At 47.4% G+C, this 20,219-nt stretch overlaps 1 protein-coding gene across 1 annotated transcript in view; it reads left to right on the forward strand.

Moving 5' to 3' along the window:
- Positions 1-20,058, forward strand: part of macrod2 (mono-ADP ribosylhydrolase 2) — a 146,804-nt gene extending 126,746 nt beyond the window's left edge. The window contains exons 5-6 of the mRNA XM_047029229.1: positions 18,993-19,109; positions 19,954-20,058. Coding sequence (XP_046885185.1) covers positions 18,993-19,109; positions 19,954-19,976 — 140 coding nt within the window. The 3' untranslated portion in view covers positions 19,977-20,058. The remainder of the gene's footprint in view (positions 1-18,992; positions 19,110-19,953) is intronic.
- The last annotated feature ends 161 nt before the right edge of the window (positions 20,059-20,219 follow it).

The raw sequence follows: 20,219 nt of genomic DNA on the forward strand, positions 1-20,219 counted from the left end.
TAGGATTGTTTGTCTGGAAGTCGATTAAAAGGATGCAGCATATACAAAAAGTTCTCTCTTGAAAGGAAAATGGCGTCAGCTAAGATGTCTTCAACCTATGTTGTTAATTGGGCAGTAGGGATCCTGTGTTAATGGCTTCCTCTGAGCCTTGCGCTGAAGCTGTGAAACCTGACCTGTCCCTGAAAGGAACAAGCCAACTGTTTCCTGAGTAAATTATTTACAATGCCTCACTGCTTCTCCAGAACATTTAACATATGGATCCAGGCAATTAAGTTCTTCATGGAGGCACTCTGTTGCACAGACACAAGGGTGTGACGCAGCAAGTACAGTGCCTACTGTTAGAGTTTGCTGCAGACGTAATCACCGAGAGGCAGGGTGTGTCAACGCTCGCCCTGGAAGAGCCTGGCATCTGAATCTGGGAAGCTGTGTGTATCTGTTCGCATCTGAAATACTCGTATTTCCTGTTCCTGCGCTAGTGTCCATTTTAGTTTGTCTTTTAATGGATCTGCTGTGCAGTTTTCTGACTGACTGACGTGTTTACTCGGACTCCATTGTCAGTTATGGAGCATGAGTCATAGCTGACTACCACTGGATGAATAATGAAATTACTGAGATGTCACTGAAATACACACAACAAGAAAGATAACACAGGCTTTCATCAAACAGTGAAAAATGATTCATTTCCTGTTGTGGTTCGGCTCTTCTGACCTATGGGTGAATGCTTTTAGTTGATTTCAGAATGTAACTTTTAGTAAAAGGATGGTTGGCTATTAGCACATTTGTGTAAATAGTCGTCCGTGCTGTGGCCAGATGGACAAAAGCAATAATGACTCATGTAAATAATAACCTTTACCTCTGAAGTTGTCATGTCTTGGCTCCCCATTTCCTGTTGCTTTGTTTCTGCCCAGTTGCTCATGTTCTCCATGTTGCTCTTAGATGGTGTTGTGTTCAGCGGGCTGTGAGAGAGAGCAGTGACTGCTGTCAGTTTCTGTCTCAGTCAGGTGTATTGATGAGTGACTGAATGGCTTTAAGGTGCATCAGTTAGCCCGCTGCCTCGACTAGCTAGCTGCTCACAGCTTAAGCTCTCTGCTTCCCTTCAGCTGTTGCTAAGTCAACCTGAAACTTTGGAGGCCAGGCTGACTTTGTAGATGTAATTACTCCCCTTTCGCTGTTTAGACTCAAAGACCTCTGATTCTTCTCCACAAAAGAAGTTGGCTAGGTCATGCAAGATTACTGCCCGTACTTTGTCCTTCCTTAATTTGCATAACCATTCAAACGAGACAAAGGCTCATATACGAGGACCGACGCGGACGTTCGTTTATTTAGATCCTTTTTTTTTTTTCAATTAACCAACTGACCACAGCTGATTTTAATTTATTTGGGCAGGCTCTGATTAAGGAAAAGCTCAACACATATGCTACAGAAGGAGTAGTTTGACACAAGAGTATAAATCATGTTAAAGGTCTTCGCGGGCTGATGTGTCCAAGGGTCAAGCAGGGTTGTGGGGATCGACCTCTGACCCCTAGGTCAACCAGGGCACTACACTCAGCGATGAGGGTCACTGCAGAGTTCAGGCCAGCCCTTTATTTGCACGCAATGAATGCATCGATATCAGACTGTGACCTTTTGTCTTCATTAGCACAGCCTCTGGGTCCATGAACATGCAAAGAAATCACCTCCCGGACTTTGGAGCTTAGTATTCATACACTGTGATCTGAGACACTGTTCATCTCCAGCTCAGAGCCTTTCCACCTTAAGACCACAGCTCAGAGCCTTTCCACCTTAAGACCACAGCTCAGAGCCTTTCCACCTTAAGACCACAGCTGAGGGCCTTTCCACCTTAAGACCAGTCAGTAAGTGGCTACCTGAGGAGTTCTGTGGGGTAACCACCGCTAAACATGTTGACGCCACAAGCAGCCCTCCAAGAGGCTGTTAGCTCACAGTTCATAACACTGAGGTTGGCCTCGTCCCCAGGTGAGGCTGGCCTCGTCCCCAGGTGAGGCTGGCCAGGTCCCCAGGTGAGGCTGGCCTCGTCCCCAGGTGAGGCTGGCCTCGTCCCCAGGTGAGGCTGGCGTCGTCCCCAGGTGAGGCTAGCTAGGTCCCCAGGTGAGGCTGGCCTCGTCCCCAGGTGAGGCTGGCTAGGTCCCCAGGTGAGGCTGGCCTCGTCCCCAGGTGAGGCTGGCCTCGTCCCCAGGTGAGGCTGGCGTCGTCCCCAGGTGAGGCTAGCTAGGTCCCCAGGTGAGGCTGGCCTCGTCCCCAGGTGAGGCTGGCCTCGTCCCCAGGTGAGGCTGGCTAGGTCCCCAGGTGAGGCTGGCCTCGTCCCCAGGTGAGGCTGGCCTCGTCCCCAGGTGAGGGGGTGTGCAGCATCTCCAGTGGGTTATTTACTTCCAGCCGCTCCGTTTAAGGCTCACGGAGGCGGCGGGGCTGTTGTTGAGCCCCCCGCTAGGGTGGACCCCGTGTGCCCCATGCTGGGGTGGCCGCTGCAGGGGCGCTCCAGTTTGTCGACTGATGTCAGGGACACGGTTGAACAACTGTGTTTTTACAAACATTGAAAGTTCATTGTAAGGGTCCAAAGTGTTGCTGGGTAAATCATAAACACAAATTTACTGACAAACTTTCCTTTGAAAGATTGCGACTGAGTCACTCGCATGAGTAGTAAGATGGAAGTGTTTGGTTCCAGATGAACCCATTACCTACTACAACGAACATGTCAACATACGGCGTTAGACGGTGGGGTATTTTTGATGCCATTAGCGTGCATTGAGTTTGTACTCGTGCATCCTGGGTTCTGCTACTTTAGAGAGGCAGTTAAGCTCCAGAACTGGGACAGCCCCCCCCCCCCCACCCCCGCCCTCCAGAGAATCTAATTAAACTAAACTAGTTTCTATCTGTTCTAAATGACTTCAGAGAACCCATTCATTATGTCTGCCCTCCAGTCCTGTCACACATGCTCTGCACTATTACATTTATTTATTAAATAGGTTACTAAATGCTTTCTTTGTTGTCTCCTTCTCCACTTGCAAACCCTGGCTCCAAACACTATTTTAGTTTTCTTTATTTGCTGGTTGAAGTGTTTAGGCACTGTGCCTGCGACCTTCGATCGCTTGGACTTCCTGAATGTCGCCGTTTTCTGATGAACCTTTTAATCTAACTTGTCGTGAGGCCAGACACCAAGGAGGTCGTTCACCTTCTCTTCCTGCTGTGATGAGCGTTTAACCAACTGATCAATTGTGGGAGGATTCATCCCTCCTCTTCCTGGTTTGACTCTACCTTGCAACCATAGCAACACGACTGGGTTCAATCTATTAAGTGAATCGACAGGAGAATCTCCCCTGGACTTAATGCCCCCCCTTCCTCTTCTCCAGGCTGCTGCTCATTGGAACAGGAGATATAAGAATGAGGAATAGGAATATATCCTCCGTTTCCATGACGTTTTATCTGGAGATGACCAAGGCTGTGGAGCAGGAGGCCTCTGCCTTCTCTCCAGACAGCGATCCACAGGCACACTGTCAGCATCATACCACACAATAATCACAGCCAACAGATTTGGTGTCTCATAAGAGGTTTTGTAATGGCACCTTCTGACTTCAGATCCATCTCTATATGCAACGAAAAAGAAAAGCGTTACGACAGACGCTCAAATCCAGCTGTTTCCTTTGGCACCTTGTTTCAGTTAGATAAACAGTTTTAGATATTATACAGATATTTAGATATGTTAAGAAAACGCTCATGTTGAAGCCAAACCAGAACCTGCAGCACCCTGATCCTCCTGTGTTGCTTCCCTGTGTTAGCGAGCAGCACAGGTAGTGATCCTCCTGTTTTGATTCCCTGAGCTGTGTTAGCGAGCAGCACAGGTAGTGATCCTCCTGTGTTGATTCCCTGAGCTGTGTTGGCGAGCAGCACAGGTAGTCTCAGTCTCGTGTCGTAGGCTGCTCCAGGGATCTCCTGCAGAGGGGCCAGACAGCGATGTCTCCTGACAGAGATGGATTGCTTGAGAGGAACAGGAGATCATTTCAACCTGGCGCAGGAGAGGAGAGCTATCTGCCCTGCAGAACTGCTGCACCACTCTACTCCTGCCTGGTGAGTGATTTGCATTGCAGATTGCACAGACTGGGAGGGTGTAGGGGGGAGAGCCAGCTCTGTAGCCTGGTGCTGTTCACAGCAACCCTGTTCTCTGGCTCATGGGCCAGTGTGTCGCTCTGCTCTTCTCATTACCATAGGGCTGTCAGTTCAGCTGGCCTGCACACACACACACACACACACACACACACACACACACACACAAACACACACACACAGAAGCTCCCGTTGAGATCAATCTGATGTGGCACCTGTGATTGTGATCTGGAGGTGGAGGGAGATGGCCACACAGTATTTGTGAAGATTCCCTGCAGTCCGCGGGGATGAATAGTCAGCTAAAGACAGGCCTAGCAGGCGACTGCGGTCTAGTAGAGGATCTGGCAAACTGCACATTTTCCAAACACCATCCCGTCTATCTCTGTTCATTTCCTACTCTGGGAGTAAGGCATCCTCATTATTTTCTAGAGAGCTGCTTTGTTGAGAGAAAGGCTGCACTGAAATCCAGCGTTGCAGATAAACAGGCTTAAAGTGTCGGTTAATGAATGACTCCCAGCTTGGAGTTCCCAGCAGGGGGTCCAGACCCAGTCTGATGACCAGGGACGCCCTCCTCTGAACCCCTCTGCCTCTCGCAGACTGATTGGTGTTTACCTAGGCGCTGCCAGGTCTCAGAGCTAGCCAGTTTTGTTTGCCCATTTCTCCATTGACTAAACTCCCAGCAGCAATGCCAAATGCTAAGCACCCTCTTATACACAGGGAAAAGTACTCTCTATGAGAACTGCCCCCCTTACTCATAGTCTGGTCTGTGTGTGTGTGTGTGTGTGTTGGTGAGATGAGTGTGTGTGTGTGTGTGGTCTTTTTCACTCCTTTAAAGGAACACAGTGAGCTGCAATATTCAAATTAATCACAAGTTAATGAACTCCTAATCTCTTCTTTCATGACATCAGCGTTTATTCTATAAAAACGTATTAAGATTATCCCTACCTTTCTTTTAAGATTAGAAAATGAAAAATGGATCACAACCTACTAAGAGGGTGTTGAGAAATCTCCAGATTAACCACCCCAGAGAGGGGAGTGTGGGCTCATGGTTGTGTTTGATGGATCGTCTTTTTGTACAGACACAATACGTAGTCAGAATCAGAAAGGCGTTTGTCTTTATGGTGAAAATACCTTGCATTTATAATAATTGAAAATTAAGGACTTTGTTTCATTGTAGCAATCAGAATCTCTCCAGTCATCAATAATATCATGAATATAGTTCTGCTCTGATCCCAGACGGGGTATGTTGCGGTTACTAGACACCCTCAAAAACACAGATATAAACCATGTCAATGCTAAGATGGAAACAAACTATTTAGACTGAATATCCAAACAACATTAGTGAATTATAAAAAAAAAAAATGGATTTTTGAATGGATTTCAAATGGACTTTTTGACCTAGTAGTGTGGTGTCATTTTGCTTTCACAGCAGGATTCACTCCAGAAACATAGAGACATATTGATCAGCCGTTTTTTTGAATCGTGAAAATGCTCGTTCCCCTCTGGATATGGTGTGTTTGTCCTGACTGTGTTCCCATCAGTGTTTTTATGCTGAAGCCTGAAATTGATCAAACTCGAACACAATACTGTAAAATACGTCTCTTAGATGTTCAGATAATGCCATCTGTGATTTGAGAGTAAACAGATATATTTATGCTCCAGTACAAACACACTACGTTAGAGGACAGACTAAATGTAATCTTAAAAAGAAGATTGTGGCTTTCAAACCCAAGGCACCAGGGCAGGCGAGGACTCGGAACAGAACAGGAGCGGGTTATTATTCTGTTCCATGTGAATTATAAGGAGGTTTATTTTTGTGACAGGATGGGGGCTGTAGGGGCCGCTTGGCCGAGCCCCACCCAGAAGAGACAGGCTCTTCTCGGACACGGGCGATGGGAGGGTGACCAGGCGTGGGGCTCATTATCAGCTCCTTCACTGTCAGTCACACATCCAGGCCTGACTGGAGCCCTCCCTCCCTCCCTTCCTCTCTCCCTCCCTCCCTCCCCACCTCCCTCCCTCCGTCCCTCCGTCCCCCCCTCCCTCCCTCAGTGACAGGCCGACCCGCACAATAGCAAAAGAGAGACTGGGAGACAAAGGGAGAATGCTCTGTCAGTCTCATTTCCATCCCTTTGCATCCCTGTGTCTTCAAACAGGATACACTTTACGTTTAACCCCATCACTTTCAAGCAAGAACACAATGTGATGCAGCCTTTCATTCTGAGCAGAAACTATTTAGTTAAGGACATGGTCTTTCCCAGATCATTCTGGAATAGGGCTCATTGTGCAATGCCCGGTAAGTACGTTAGCGCTAGTCTTCCCCAGAGGAAAAAGTATCTAATTAATTAAAAGGACCAGCAGGACGAACTGGAATTGTGATGATATAATTATAAAAGGCCCATTTTTTGTTAATCCTTGGATCTGAATGTTATTGGCGTTTTGATGGTAGATGTTTGGCCAGCAGGACTGAGGCACATGAGGCCCAGAGACCATGCAGACCTCTGGCTAGGAGCTGTGAGGTGTGACGTGAGGTGTGACGTGAGGTGTGAGCAGGTAGAACTGGACAGACATGTTTCTCTTTTTCTGGATATCCGCCAGACCTTTTAGGAAGGTCACTGAGTCAAGGGATGACAGCAACTTCTCGCAAATAGTTTTTTGTTGTTGTTCTAATCCGTACTCCGAGATTCACATATGGTGAAAGAAAGAACGTTCTTGAAAATCTCTCTGTCTTGATTTTAAACTTATAGCTCAGACTCATAACTTTAAAACATATGTGTTCCCTTTGATACCATGGACCTGGGATACAATTGCTGGATTTGTTTCCATTCATCAGAAAGCCTCCCTTCATCACCCTCCAAAACACGTTGTCACTCTACTCTCTGTATGCGCAAACATCGTATTCAAACAAATTAGTAAGGTTATTGACAGTAAGGTTATAAACAGTGAAGGTTATAGACAGTAAGGTTATAGACAGTAAGGTTATAGACAATAAGGTTATAGACAGTAAGGTTATAAACAGTAAGGTTATAGACGGCGCATGATGATCAATCCCAAACGGAGACAATTACGTCCTGACGTGTAGGGTGTTCATGTTTTGGCTGCTTGCAATGTTTGGGACTACCTCAATGTTATGATCAGTGACCTATGCTCTTTTGTAAAGCTCTCTCTTGGAAGTTGCTTTGGATAAAAGCGTCTGCTAAATGCATAAATGTAAATGTAATGTGTTCGCATGAGTAGTCATCCTTTTCAGGGGTGGCAGGCTTTTAAGAACTCGAGAAGTCTTGGGTAAGATTTAGCTTTCAGCCCAAACACTGTCCTCCTCCCCGTCCCAGGTTGACTCAACAATAACTCATGTCGTTGTGGCGGCTGCTGCCATGTGTGTCAGTGTGGAGGTGGGCTCCGGGCTCTGGGCTCCGGGCTCTGTCTGGGCCCTGGGCTCTGGGCCGGCCCGGCGCCTCTCTGTTCCCTGGCTGTGATTAGTTCCCCACAGCTGGGACCAGGGAAGGAGTTTCAGCAGACAGCTGCAAGCTCTTAATCTCCCCTACACTGACACTGGCTCAATTAATAGATAGCACACTTTGAGACTCTGCAAGAAAGTTGTCAGGACCCCGTCAGATAAATCACTGGAGAGGATTCCTCTCTGGCAGTCACAGGACCTGGCCTCACTGGCCTTCTCACTGTTTGTTTACGTTTGGTGACTGCAGGAAATGACTGGATGGACCCATGTTGGCTTGATGCAGGGTCAAAACAATGATGTAGTTCTATGCAAACATTTTCATGCAAATCAAAACAAACTTATAACTCTGAGGGTTTGTAGAGATACAGATGTGGGAAGTACACATCCATAAGGACGTCAGCTTTTTCAAACTTTTTTAAACTACACGACAAAGTAAATATGTATTTACACATTCCCATGTAATCATCCCTGCATCCCAGCAATCCCTTATTTGACTCGAGTAATAATCCTAATAAAAAATTAAAAATATAAGTGTTAATTTGCCAGCTTAAACTATATTAATTCATTTGTATATTTATGGCAGAAACCTTAGTGGTAATTAAACTTTCTGAAATTGCATCTGTTGGGTAATAAGATTAACGTAGAAAATCAATTAAACTTTTACAAGGCTCAGAATTCAGCTCCTGCTGATCCGGCCTGTGTTTACAGAACAGATATGTTTACTGCAGCAGCCTGATGTCATTATGCCACTAATCACCCTGACAACGGGTCTTTCTCCTCACCAGCCTCTCACCATATCAGTTAGCCACTGAGTACACCATTCTGGACTGGCCCGGGATTGGAGCAATGTTGTGTTTCTAGCCTTCTGTGTCTTCATACATTTACATGTATGCATTTAGCAGACACCTTTATCCAAAGCAACTTCCAAGAGAGAGCTTTACAAAAGAGCATAGGTCACTGATCATAACATCGAGGTAGCCCCAAACATTGCAAGCAGCCAAAACATGAAGCATACATTGTGAAAAACCAAATAAGTGCCAAAGCAAAGAACTATAAGAGCATGCAGTTAAACAAGTTACAATTAAACAACATGAAACTCAAAAAGTGCAAGTGTACCCGTAGAAAAACAGTCAACAGTAAAATATTTCACTGAGTACAAGCATTTAAATCCGTTACAACTAACCAACAAGAGCAACAAGTCTATCAATAAGATTCCTGTGATACATCCATCCAGGATGTATACTTCATCAGCCCCCCGTTACATTGAGTGGCATGTTGTTTGTGTTTGTATTTAACTTTGTACATTTGATTCATTTTACAAATGCTTTTATTCAAAGCTACATACAAATAGTGAAGACACAGAAGATAAAGGATGGTAGCTGTAGGAGGCCTATTGGTGCTGTGGATTTATCAGGAATATATATACACTCGTAAAAGTACATTTTGTTTATGTTTTAGTCCAATTAATGTGGTTTGATTCCGCTCTATACACTGCAGTGTTTTCACACCAGGACACAATATAGCAAGTTAAAGAACAGTTTGTCAATAAGACTGTTGTAGCTCAGACTGGGATTGGGTTTCAGGTCTGGTAAATCTTACGAAAGTAAACACTTGAGCCGTTGGAATTTCCATCATAATTTATGACTCTTAGCCAATCAGCTGGAGCCGTGCTTAGCCGACCAGCAACAGGTGATGTCAGTCTGGTTCTCTCTAGGTCAGCTCTGGGTGGACACGGATGTCCCTCAATTAGATTAGACCTAAATACCCTTCTGAGGAAAGACACTGTTATTACAATGAACCTGTTTCTTTCTCTTGTTTTCACCGATACCAAAAGGAACCACAGTGCATGGTTCAACTTTTCACCATGACGCAATAAAGCCAATGCCAAATTGAACGAAGGCTGCAGCGATTTTTCTAATGATTGAAGAAGCCTGTTGTGTGAAGGCTTGGACAAAGCATGGCAGCCAGTGAAAGACACCCCACAACAGTAGCAGCTGTTCATGCATTTTATTCCAAATCACTGGCCTTTCCTCTTTTTCTGTTTGTCATTACTGCCTAGGCTGAGTTTTTGGCCTGCAGATCCATGAGTATGAATCTCCAGCCATGTTTACTGGCTCCCCCCTCCCAGCGGTCTCCCTGCCTGTCAGTCAGACTGCACAGTAATTACATGCATTTGTCTAGCAGCACTCGTGTTGTTCTCAACTCACAGGAACGTACATGCCGAACAAAGATCCCCTGTTCACTGTTTCACCTCCAGCCCGGTTGTTCTTGAAGAACCCATCCTTTACTGTCAGCCTGTCTGCTCTCTCAGGTGACTCGGAGCTGAACTTGGTGTGGAGGAAGTAATTTATGATGAAATTGCCTGAGTTCTGCTGGAGGGACTCGTATTTTCCTAACGGTATTTTCTCAACATTAGCGCGTCCCCTTATTAGCTCAACCTCTTGAAGAGGGTCACATTCTGCAAGGAGGGAACATTTCATTGTGCCACTATAAAAACGTGTTTTGTTTCAATTGATTTGAAAGCAGTTGCCCGCTGAGAATAGCTGGCCATATGCTCTCAATAAAAATAAAATACATGAATAAATAAATGACATAGAGTAAAGCAGCCCATGGCTAGCCAGTGCTCCACACAACCCAACTCTGACAGAATTCTGCTGATATGGAGCATCGACACATGAAGGCAAGAGGATAGCAGGCTAGCAGATTGTGACAGAAGCAGTTCACTTTCATCAATGTTGATACACATAGAGAACATACACACACACACACACACAAATAACATACACACACACCAAAACATGTTGTATCAATTAATAATTTAGACCTGGCTTCAGTCTGATGTTTCATGTTATCGGTCTGTATCAGGACCAGACTTTCAAATCAGTCTCATTTATTTCCTGTTTTCCATCTCCCATCTGTGGTTGTGGCCTTCGTCTGTGGAGGTAGGGGTCTGGTGAGTGTGGGGGGGTGGGCCCTCATTTTCCTGCTAGTCAAGTCGGGCTCTTCAGTGCTGGAAATACTGGGCTCTGAGGACGCTGTGGAGGAACGGTTTGATGTCTGATTTGCTTACAGGAGAAATTAATCAAATGTCATGTTGTTTTTTTTAATTGTGTTTTGGATTGTTCAGAAACGCTTTTGATTCTACCCCCAATCCTCCGGAAAACAAATGAAAATGTTCCTCGGCTCGGAACAACCTAATGAATTAGAAGAGAGAAATGAAAGGAATCTCAAATGACAGATCCGAATCACAGAGGTGCAATTTGTACTGAGGCTTCTAGATGGATGGTTGTAACACAACAAGCACACTCACACAATACACACTCACACACACACACACTTTCACACACAAACACACTCACACAACACACTCAGACACAAACACACACACTCAACTCAAATACACTCACATTCAAACAACCAAGCCCACATACACCAACACTCTCACACACACAAACACACTCACTCACACCAGTGGCGTTGCACTTCAAATTGGTTTTGCAGCAGAAGCAAGAGAGATGTAAGTCTCTCCCCTACACACCCCCTCCCTCACCCCATCTCTCTCTCTCCCTCTCACACCCTCACCCCCCCCCCTCTCTCTCTGTCTCTCTCTCTCGCTCTCTCTCTCTCCCTCCTCCACCCTCACCCCCCCCCCCCCCCCCCCTCTCTCTCTCTCTCTGTCTGACTGCTGTGTGCTGAGCCGCCAGAGGTAGTCTAACCTGGGAGAGGAGTCGATAATGGCCACATCCACTGAGGCCTTGTTTATAATAAGAGACTATGAGGAGTCAAAGGTAAAGAACGAGGGTGATATTGGAGACTGGGAGAAAAAGGTGAGCGTGTGTGTGCTTGTGTGTAAAGTGAACGTGTGTGTGTGTGAAATGACTGTGTGTAAAGGATGTACGTGTGTGTGTGGGGGTCGTAAAGGGCAGGTTGAGTTACGTTGGTCTGGGCCGGTCTGGCCTGGCGTGGAGCTGTGGACCAGCCGGAGCCAGACCCCTAGCGTGAGCCTCTTTCCTGGGGCAAGCCTGCGACCTGCCTGGCCTGTTCCAGCCAGCCGTGTTGTTTTAACTGTTGACGCATGTCATTCTGACAGCCCTGTCTGAGGTGGCAGTCAGTCCATCCTGGGGAGAAGGAGCATTCTCTGAATGGCAGTGTCTCTCTCTCTCTCTCTCTCTCTCTCTCTCTCTCTCTCTCTCTCTCTCTCTGTCTTTGTCTCTCTCTCTCTGTCTCTGTCTGTGTCTCTCTCTCTCTGTCTTTGTCTCTCTCTCTCTGTCTCTGTCTCTGTCTGTGTCTCTCTCTCTCTGTCTCCCTCTCTCTCTCTCTCTCTCTCTCTCTCTCTCTCTCTCTCTCTCTCTCTCTCTCTCTCTCTCTCTCTCTCTCTCTCTCTCTCTCTCTGTCTCCCTGACTAAATGACATGCACACACACACACACACACACACACAGGACCCGGTCCCTGTTCAGGCAGACCCATCAGCCTTGGCTTCTCATCTTTAATCACGTTGTTATTTTAGGAAGCACTTTTTGTATGTTTGTGCAAGTGTTGAGGAGGTTCCGTGAGGAGGTGATGCTGAGCTCAGTGTGATAATGACGGTGACATTTTAGAGCTGGTGAAAGCTTGCTCACTTTCTCTCTCTCCTAGCTGCTCCACAGGACACACAACTCAAACATTCCCTCATTCTACCACAGGTCTGAGGGGATAGATAGATAGATACATATCCAAATACATATACATATACATACAGACATGATAATGTTCCCTTGCTAGCTTTGTAAGTAGAAACAAACAATTAGTATACTCAGCTGAATATATCACGCATTGATGACAATGTGAACAGTCATCAGCTTATCCTGTGGTATTTGATGTTGCGTCTGAGACCAGTATTTTAATTGGTACTAATCCCGTGTTTACTGGCGTATTACAGGTGGAGCTGAGGTGATTATCACTCTGCTCTGGGACTGACGCTACAGTAGAGGAACGATCCATGTCCTATTGTTTCTGATCAGATGGCTGTGATCAGGAACCATGATCCTGCTCCACTGGGGACTGGATCATGCAGGGGGAGGGAGGAGGGAGGAGGGGGGAGGGAAAACCTTCCATCTGACATTTAGTGCAGCCCGGATCTCTGATTGGCACTTGATTAGGAACTAATCCATGTTATTATCTCCTTCAGTGAAATTAGTTGAGTAGAAAATGGTGTGGTAAATCACAGAGGTGGTAAAATAAAGGGATAGAGAGAGAGGAGGGAGGGACAGAGAGACAAAGGGAGGGGGGATGGAGGGAGGGAGGGAGGGAGAGGGGGGAGGGAGGGAGGGAGAGGGGGAGGGGAGGGAGGGAGAAGGGGAGGGAGAGGGGGAGGGAGAGGGGGAGGGATAGAGAAAGAGAGAGAGAGAGCGACAGAAACAGAGAGAGAGAGAGAGAGAGAGAGAGAGAGAGAGAGAGAGAGAGAGAGAGAGAGAAAGAGAGAAAGAGAGAGGGGGGGTGGATAGAGAGAGGGATGGAGAGAGGAATGGATGGATAGAGGGAGGGAGAGAGAGAGGAGGGAGGGAGGGAGGGAGAGAGAGAGGGATGGATGGATGGATACAGAGAGGGAGGGAGAGAGAGATGAATGGAGAGAGGGAGGGGCCGCTCCAATACACAAGCTCTGAAGGGGGCTCTTTGGAGGGAAATGTAGTATGTTGTTTCTATGGTTACGACCATAGGGGGTGAAGGGGGAGGGGTGGCAGGTTATGTCATTGACTGGATGTGACACTCACATGCTGAACACAATGTAAACTGATCTCATGCCACCAATGTACTGTCTCACTGACTTACACTGAACATTCTCATGGCACAGGCATGCTGTGACCCACAACACGACACACACATATCTCTAAAACTCATCTATGTAACCCATGTTGCCCAACGTGCTATACAGACAAGAGAACATCACAAACAGACAATACACACGGTTCAGAGACACCACCAGCCCCACAACCCCTCAGCCAGACCCCTGCATCCCACCAATCACTGCTCTCCCCCTGGATGACGTCATCTCCCAAACCCCGCCCCCTCCTCGGGCCCTGAACCCCAGACCCCAGAGGAACGGAAAATAATTAGGAGAGAAAATTGCAGCTGACACTATTTCTAAAAAGCAGGGTATTGTAATGAGAGCAGAGCAGGGGTCCATTGTGTCTGAGAGAGAGATTGAAAGGCGCTGGTATCCCAGCAAGGGGTGATAGATGCCAGGGAGAGTAAGCAGGCTTTGCAGACGCTAATACATGTGGGAACACAGAGCCCTGCCAGCCACAACCAGAGGTGTCCCCGACGACAGCAGTGCCAAGGTTACTGCAGAATAACTCACTCTAACCACTATGCTCCTCCCATCTCTATCTCTTTCAGCCATTCTCTATCTCTCTGCTGTCAATTTACTCTTTTCTCTCTCTTTCTCTCTGTCACTGCTGTCAATTACCCTTCTCTCTTTTTCTCTCTCTTGCTCTCTCTTCTGTCAGTAGATCTTTCTTTCTCTCTCGGTCTTTATCTCTCTATCTCTGCTGCAAGGGCTCTTCCTTCCCTCCCTCCCTCCCTCCCTCCCTCCCTCCCTCCCTCCCTCCCTCCCTCCCTCCCTCCCTCCCTCCCTCCCTCCCTCCCTCCCTCCCTCCCTCCCTCTTTCGCTCTTTCCTTTTCTCAACGTCTCCTCTCTGTCTTTCTGCCCTCTCTGTCTGTCTGTCTTCCTCCTCCTCCTCCTCCTCCTCCTCCTCCTCCTCCTCCTCCTCCTCCCCCTCCTCCTCCCTCCTACCCCTCCTCCTCCTCCTCCTCCTCCTACTCTTCCTCCTCTTCCTCCTCCTCCTCCTCCTCCTCTTCTTCCTCCTCCTCCTCCTCCTCCTCCTCTTCTCAGTGTGAGTAGACAGGGATGCTGTCCAGCTGCAGTCCACAGTAATCTTCATTAGGGCAGCAGACTCGTTCCGAGTGGTGGTCTGGGAAGCTTTCAGCGCCCCAGACACGGAGGAGATGAGGAAAGGCTGCGTCCCACATGGGGGCTGCCTGACTGTGGTGAGGCCAGAGAGGAGATGGATGGGGTATTAACTGGGATATTTCAGCGGGCCTGAAAAAGGCCTGGAGAAGGGGAGGACAGCAGCAGATGCTGTAGACTGAAGGTGGAACCTGGGAGATGAAACCCTCTCCATTAAGATGTCCCAACCACTGTTTGATATATAGCACTGGGCAGCGCTGTTTATGCATCACTTAGTAGCTGGTGGTTTGAGGGGTTTTGGCGGGAGTAGGGGGCGACCCTGCCGATAGAACTTGAGATAAGATAAGAGAAATATCTTTGACTCTCTGCCATTGGCTTTGGATGATACAGTAACTGAGTTTCAAATGTTTATTAACTGCCGACTATCAGCTTGTTGGATTGTAGACACATTTACTGGAGTCCTTTCTGGCAACACTCAGTCCAGGGTTGAGGATGGTGCTGTCAATATTTTAGCGCTCCTCTTTCTCAGAACAATCCATGTTTGTTGCCTGCTGCTGCGACTGTTAAAATGCACAGGAATCATTGCATGACAAACGGCAACACAAATCAGTAACACTATTAGAAAACTGCAACAGCCTTTACCAAAAAAGCTCATCCAAATGTTGTTCATCATCTCCTACTGAGACTCACTAGGCCTCTGAGGTGACTGTAAATGCCGTACTTAGTTAATGAGGATCAGACACTACCACTGTGTGAAGGCTCAGGCATCCACTATGTTCGAATCAGCAGGGAAGGTTGCTGAAATTCCACTTAGATTAGAAAATAAATTGACAGCAAGATTGCATCTGGGTCACACTTCTTATGAAAACTCAGGCCTGTTTAGCATGGGTAATTCCTTTCTTTTCCCTAAGCGAAGTGAGCAGGAAAATATATGCAGAGGTTGCCGTCAGTTCTCTGCTAAATGTGGTGTTTTTGAGTGATGCTTAACATGGGATGTCATGAAACAAACAAACAAAACACGGAATACTTCAACAACACACACACAAAGCTCAACCACCTATTCTGTGTTAAAATCATTCTAAGTAAAGCAGGTAAATTAAATTTGTGACAGTAAGATGCAAGAGCCTGGCAATCGTCTCAATCTGATCAGCAGTTTTCCTGGTGTTCCCGGCCGTGGCGGGCACAGCTCCAACCCTGCGACACACACACACACACCCAGACCCCCACACACACACACACCCAGACCCCCCCACACACACACACCCAGACCCCCACACACACACACACCCAGACCCCCACACACACACACACCCAGACCCCCACACACACCCAGACCCCCACACACACACCCAGACCTCCACACACACACACACCCAGACCCCCACACACACACACACCCAGACCCCCACACACACACACACCCAGACCCCCACACACACACACACACAGACCCCCACACACACACACACACAGACCCCCCCACACACACCCAGACCTCCACACACACACCCAGACCCCCCACGCACACCCAGGCCCCCCCACACAGACCCAGTCCTCCTCACACACACACCCAGACCTACACACCCACACACACCCAGACCCCCCAACACACACCCAGTCCTCCACACACACACACCCAGACCCCCCAACACACACCCAGATCTCCACACACACCCAGACCCCTACACACACACCCAGACCCCCACACACACCCAGATTCCCACACACACACACACACACACCCAGACCCCCCAACACACACCCAGACCTCCAAACACACCCAGACCTCCACACCCAGACCCCCACACACACACACACACACCCACCCAGACCTCCAAACACACCCAGACCTCCACACCCAGACCCCCACACACACACACACACACACCCAGACCTCCACACACACCCACACCTACAGACTCACACTCAGACCCCCCCCACACACACACACCCAGCCCTCCACCTGACAGAGACCACAACACTAACCTGCTCTCCCACCCTGTCTGCTGACACATCGGTTCTCACGGCTCATGTCAGTCGCATTCTTGCGTGTGATGTCAACTCCAGACCCTCCAGCCGGGTGCATCTCCCCAGACCACCGGGAGGGCTGGGGGGTGGTGGGGGGTGGGGGAGGCCCTGGTCTTCTGGCTAGTCAGACTCCCAGGGGCCTCTATGTGATAGATCAACTCAAGCTGACAGTGATGCTCCACAGAGCGAGGGGGGGAGAGGAGACTCTCTCTGTCTCTCCTCTCTCACTCTCCTGGGAGCAGGAGAGAGAGAGGGGGGTGTATCTGAGGGGAGCATGGGCCCTCGGGAGAGAGAGGGGGGGGGAGGGGGAGAGTCTGGTGGAGGGCTGCTCTCTATCTTCCCAGCGCGTCTGACTCCTCAGACCCTGGAGAGACCCTGCTTTCTCTGCACCTGCTGGTGGGGATCTCCTCAGGAGAATCACCCTGCTCCATTTACACTCACAAGACTTATGTGCTTACTGTTCAGTTCAATGATTTTCACAGTGCTGCACTGTACCGTGATATACTACACTGGTACACCGGAACCATGCCGACCATGCAGTCCATCATAGGAACGATTATGGGATGGTGTTTTGTCTCTGACTACTGCTGGAGGATGATGAAGTTGTTCGCTTAATTATGAATCGAGACTGCTTGACTCGGCGTGTTTAACATCGTAGCTGGAACAGTCTAACTCTAGATGAACAAGGATGAGCCCTTGTCTATTAACCCCCAAGTTAAGAGTTTGTCAGACTGCAAACCAATTTCAAAGGTGATTGGAGTTGGTTTGGCGCATGCTTCACTTGTGTGTGGGCGGAACAGAAGCATACTTGTGTTCACCCATCTCTTAATGACTTGTTTCTAAACATAATTTTAGCCTTTGACTCAGTCTGAATCCATGCTTGGAGGAAGTGTAATTATCTGCAGAGCTTTCCAAAAATATGGATTTGTGGATAACAATATACCGCGCTGATACTGTATGTTTAAAAATATGGTACTATATTGTATGTTCTCTGTATATAATGTGATGATAAAATGCACTGTGTTACAGTTATCAATGCTCTACAAAGGGTTTTCTCCTTGTCTTCATCTCTGTCAGACTCGTGTTGCTTTTTCAAAAAGCCATCAGGATCAGTCTCTGTCAACTGCCTGTCCCTCAGTCCATTAAAGATGATTGATCTCAGCCAGCTGTTGTCTTTGACTCATCCCTGCCTGCCTCCACTCCATCTCCCTGCCTCCCTTCCTCTGCCTGCCTGCCTTCCTGCCTCCCTGCCTCCCTGCCTCTGAGCCTGCTAGCTCGGGAAATGGAGGGCAGTTGAAGCAAGCCATGTCACATTAAAAGGATGTGTTTCCCAGATGTGAAGTGCGTACTTCCTGTGGGTGCTGCACTTCTCTCTCCAGCAGTGCTTCTTGTTTTTCTTCACATCTCTGTCTGAAAGAGCGGCTGGGCAGATGAGCCCTTCTATCTGGTGATTGGCTGGTCTGTGTACAGTACAGGAAGTTTCTATCATTTGTTCCTGAGGATGAACTCACTCTGTTCCAGACTCTTTTTTCCAGACTCTCTTTCTGCCCTCCAAAGCCTCTCTCTCTCAGGGGCCACGGAAAGATCCATCCTCTCTAGAGTACATAATGATGCCAGAGTAACAGGCTTTAACAAACGAAACCATGCTAGACACCCGTGTGTTTGTCCTAACGCCCATCCTCTTCCTCCAGAGAATGCCTCTTGAGGATTTTCTCAGGACAGCTTGAGTAGGATTTGATGATGTTTCAGTGTGATTGATAACAGACTGTTGGAGGGGCGTCAGGCTTCAGGAGACGGATCATTTGGATTTCTATCTGTCTGCCTTTCCGTGTAAGACGCGTCATCCATCAGGCCCATCGCTGCCTTAGCCCGCAGAAATTAAAACCTTAGGGGGCGGGGGGCTGGGGGCGGGGGCCCGGCTAGAACCAGGACACACATCAACAAGGAGCAGAGACAGAATCAGAACACAGATCCACATCTTAACAGACTCAGGACCGCAGGGATGCAGCCGCACTCCGAGGGATGGGAACACAGTTCATAATCTCAGTGTACAGAGCCCACCAGCCGAGGCAGAGCTCCCTGTGTGTGTGTGTGTGTGTGTGTGTGTGTGTGTGTGTGTGTGTGTGTGTGTGTGTGTGTGTGTGTGTGTGTGTGTGTGTGTGTGTGTGTGTGGGTGTGTGTGTGTGGAGGCGTTAATAGATACAAACACAGCTAATTTCCCTCTCAGTCTTTGTCAATATTTACAAGCAGCAGGGGCCCAGTACTCTAGTGGCCACAACAAATAGACGTTTCTGAGAAAGCTGAACTGTTACAGTACGTCTGGCCTCTTCTGAGATGTTTCCTGTCTGGTGTACGGGACAAACACGGAGGAGCATATGATAAACACATGCTGTCAAGTCTTCCCTCCGCCCGGGCTCACCAGGGGGTGTGTGTGTGTGTGTTTCAGTTGACGGCTGCATACACAAAGCGGCAGGATCCTTGCTGTTCGACGAGTGCCACACACTGCATGGATGTGATACCGGCAACGCCAAGATCACCTGCGGCTACGATCTCCCGGCTAAATGTGAGTACCGGTTTACATTTTAGTCACCTCAGTGTTGGGCGGCCTCCTCATGTGGGACCTGTACCCAAACTCAGGGGGTGGAGCTTTCATTTTGCGTTATACACTGTCAGTGCAAATCTCACCCACACACTGATTGAAAAAGAACATTTGTTGGAAAAGTGGAAAAAGTGAAGAAAACCTAAATGATTATAAAATGATAAAAGTAAAAATACATGAAAAGATATTTCAAAACTTTTGGAAAAATAAACTTTCGAATACAATTTGAAAGTTTTTTTTTTTTTTGCTAAAATATTGGTTTTATTATAAAAGTTTTGGATACAAAAGTTTAGAAAGGTTAAATCAATATTTTGGAAAAAATTGTTTTGAATGGTTTACAAACATATATTTTATACAACGTTTAGAGTAGTGTAACATAGTAGTAATGGCTACTTTATACTAGTAGTACTACTAATAGTATATATCAGAGCCCATACTTGTTTACTTTAACGGAAAAGTGCAGTCAGAACTTCAACTTTTACCATAGTCTTTATATATCTGGACTTCTACTTGAGTGAAGGATGTGTGTACTTCTGCCATCTCTGGAGAGAACCACTCACCCACAGTGATCTTTGCAGCATCTTCATAATGTCCACTGTGCCAAAGGAAAACATTTTTCATTATAGTTTATTAGCTTCCAACAGCCATTACTGATTAATGAGCGCAAGTTAGTAGGAGGATAATTGTTATGATATGTGCATGTTGTGTGGCTAGATGAAGGTGCCATCTGCACACAAACAGAGACATTAAGGGAACTATTCATTACTAATTTGATTGATTTTTCATCCCTGATTTACTCTATTAACAGGTCACACAATCCTACTTGTTTGAGTTATGAATATTGTCACTCTGTAAATGACTGGAGGAAGGGTCACTGAGGACTCACTTCTGCTCCTGTCTTCGTCAAGGATAAAGAACATGAACACAAACAATAAAAGACCATAAAATGGGCTGTGTGTGTTTGGATGTGACATCCTGTAGACATTTGTCTTATTTCCACAAGGTTGGCTAAAGAATATGACAGGCCAAGAGATGGGACTGGCATTCTGAGTTAGAGGAATCATTTGTATGCAG

Source organism: Hypomesus transpacificus, chromosome 11 (genome assembly GCF_021917145.1).
Source record: "Hypomesus transpacificus isolate Combined female chromosome 11, fHypTra1, whole genome shotgun sequence".
NCBI lineage: Eukaryota > Metazoa > Chordata > Actinopteri > Osmeriformes > Osmeridae > Hypomesus > Hypomesus transpacificus.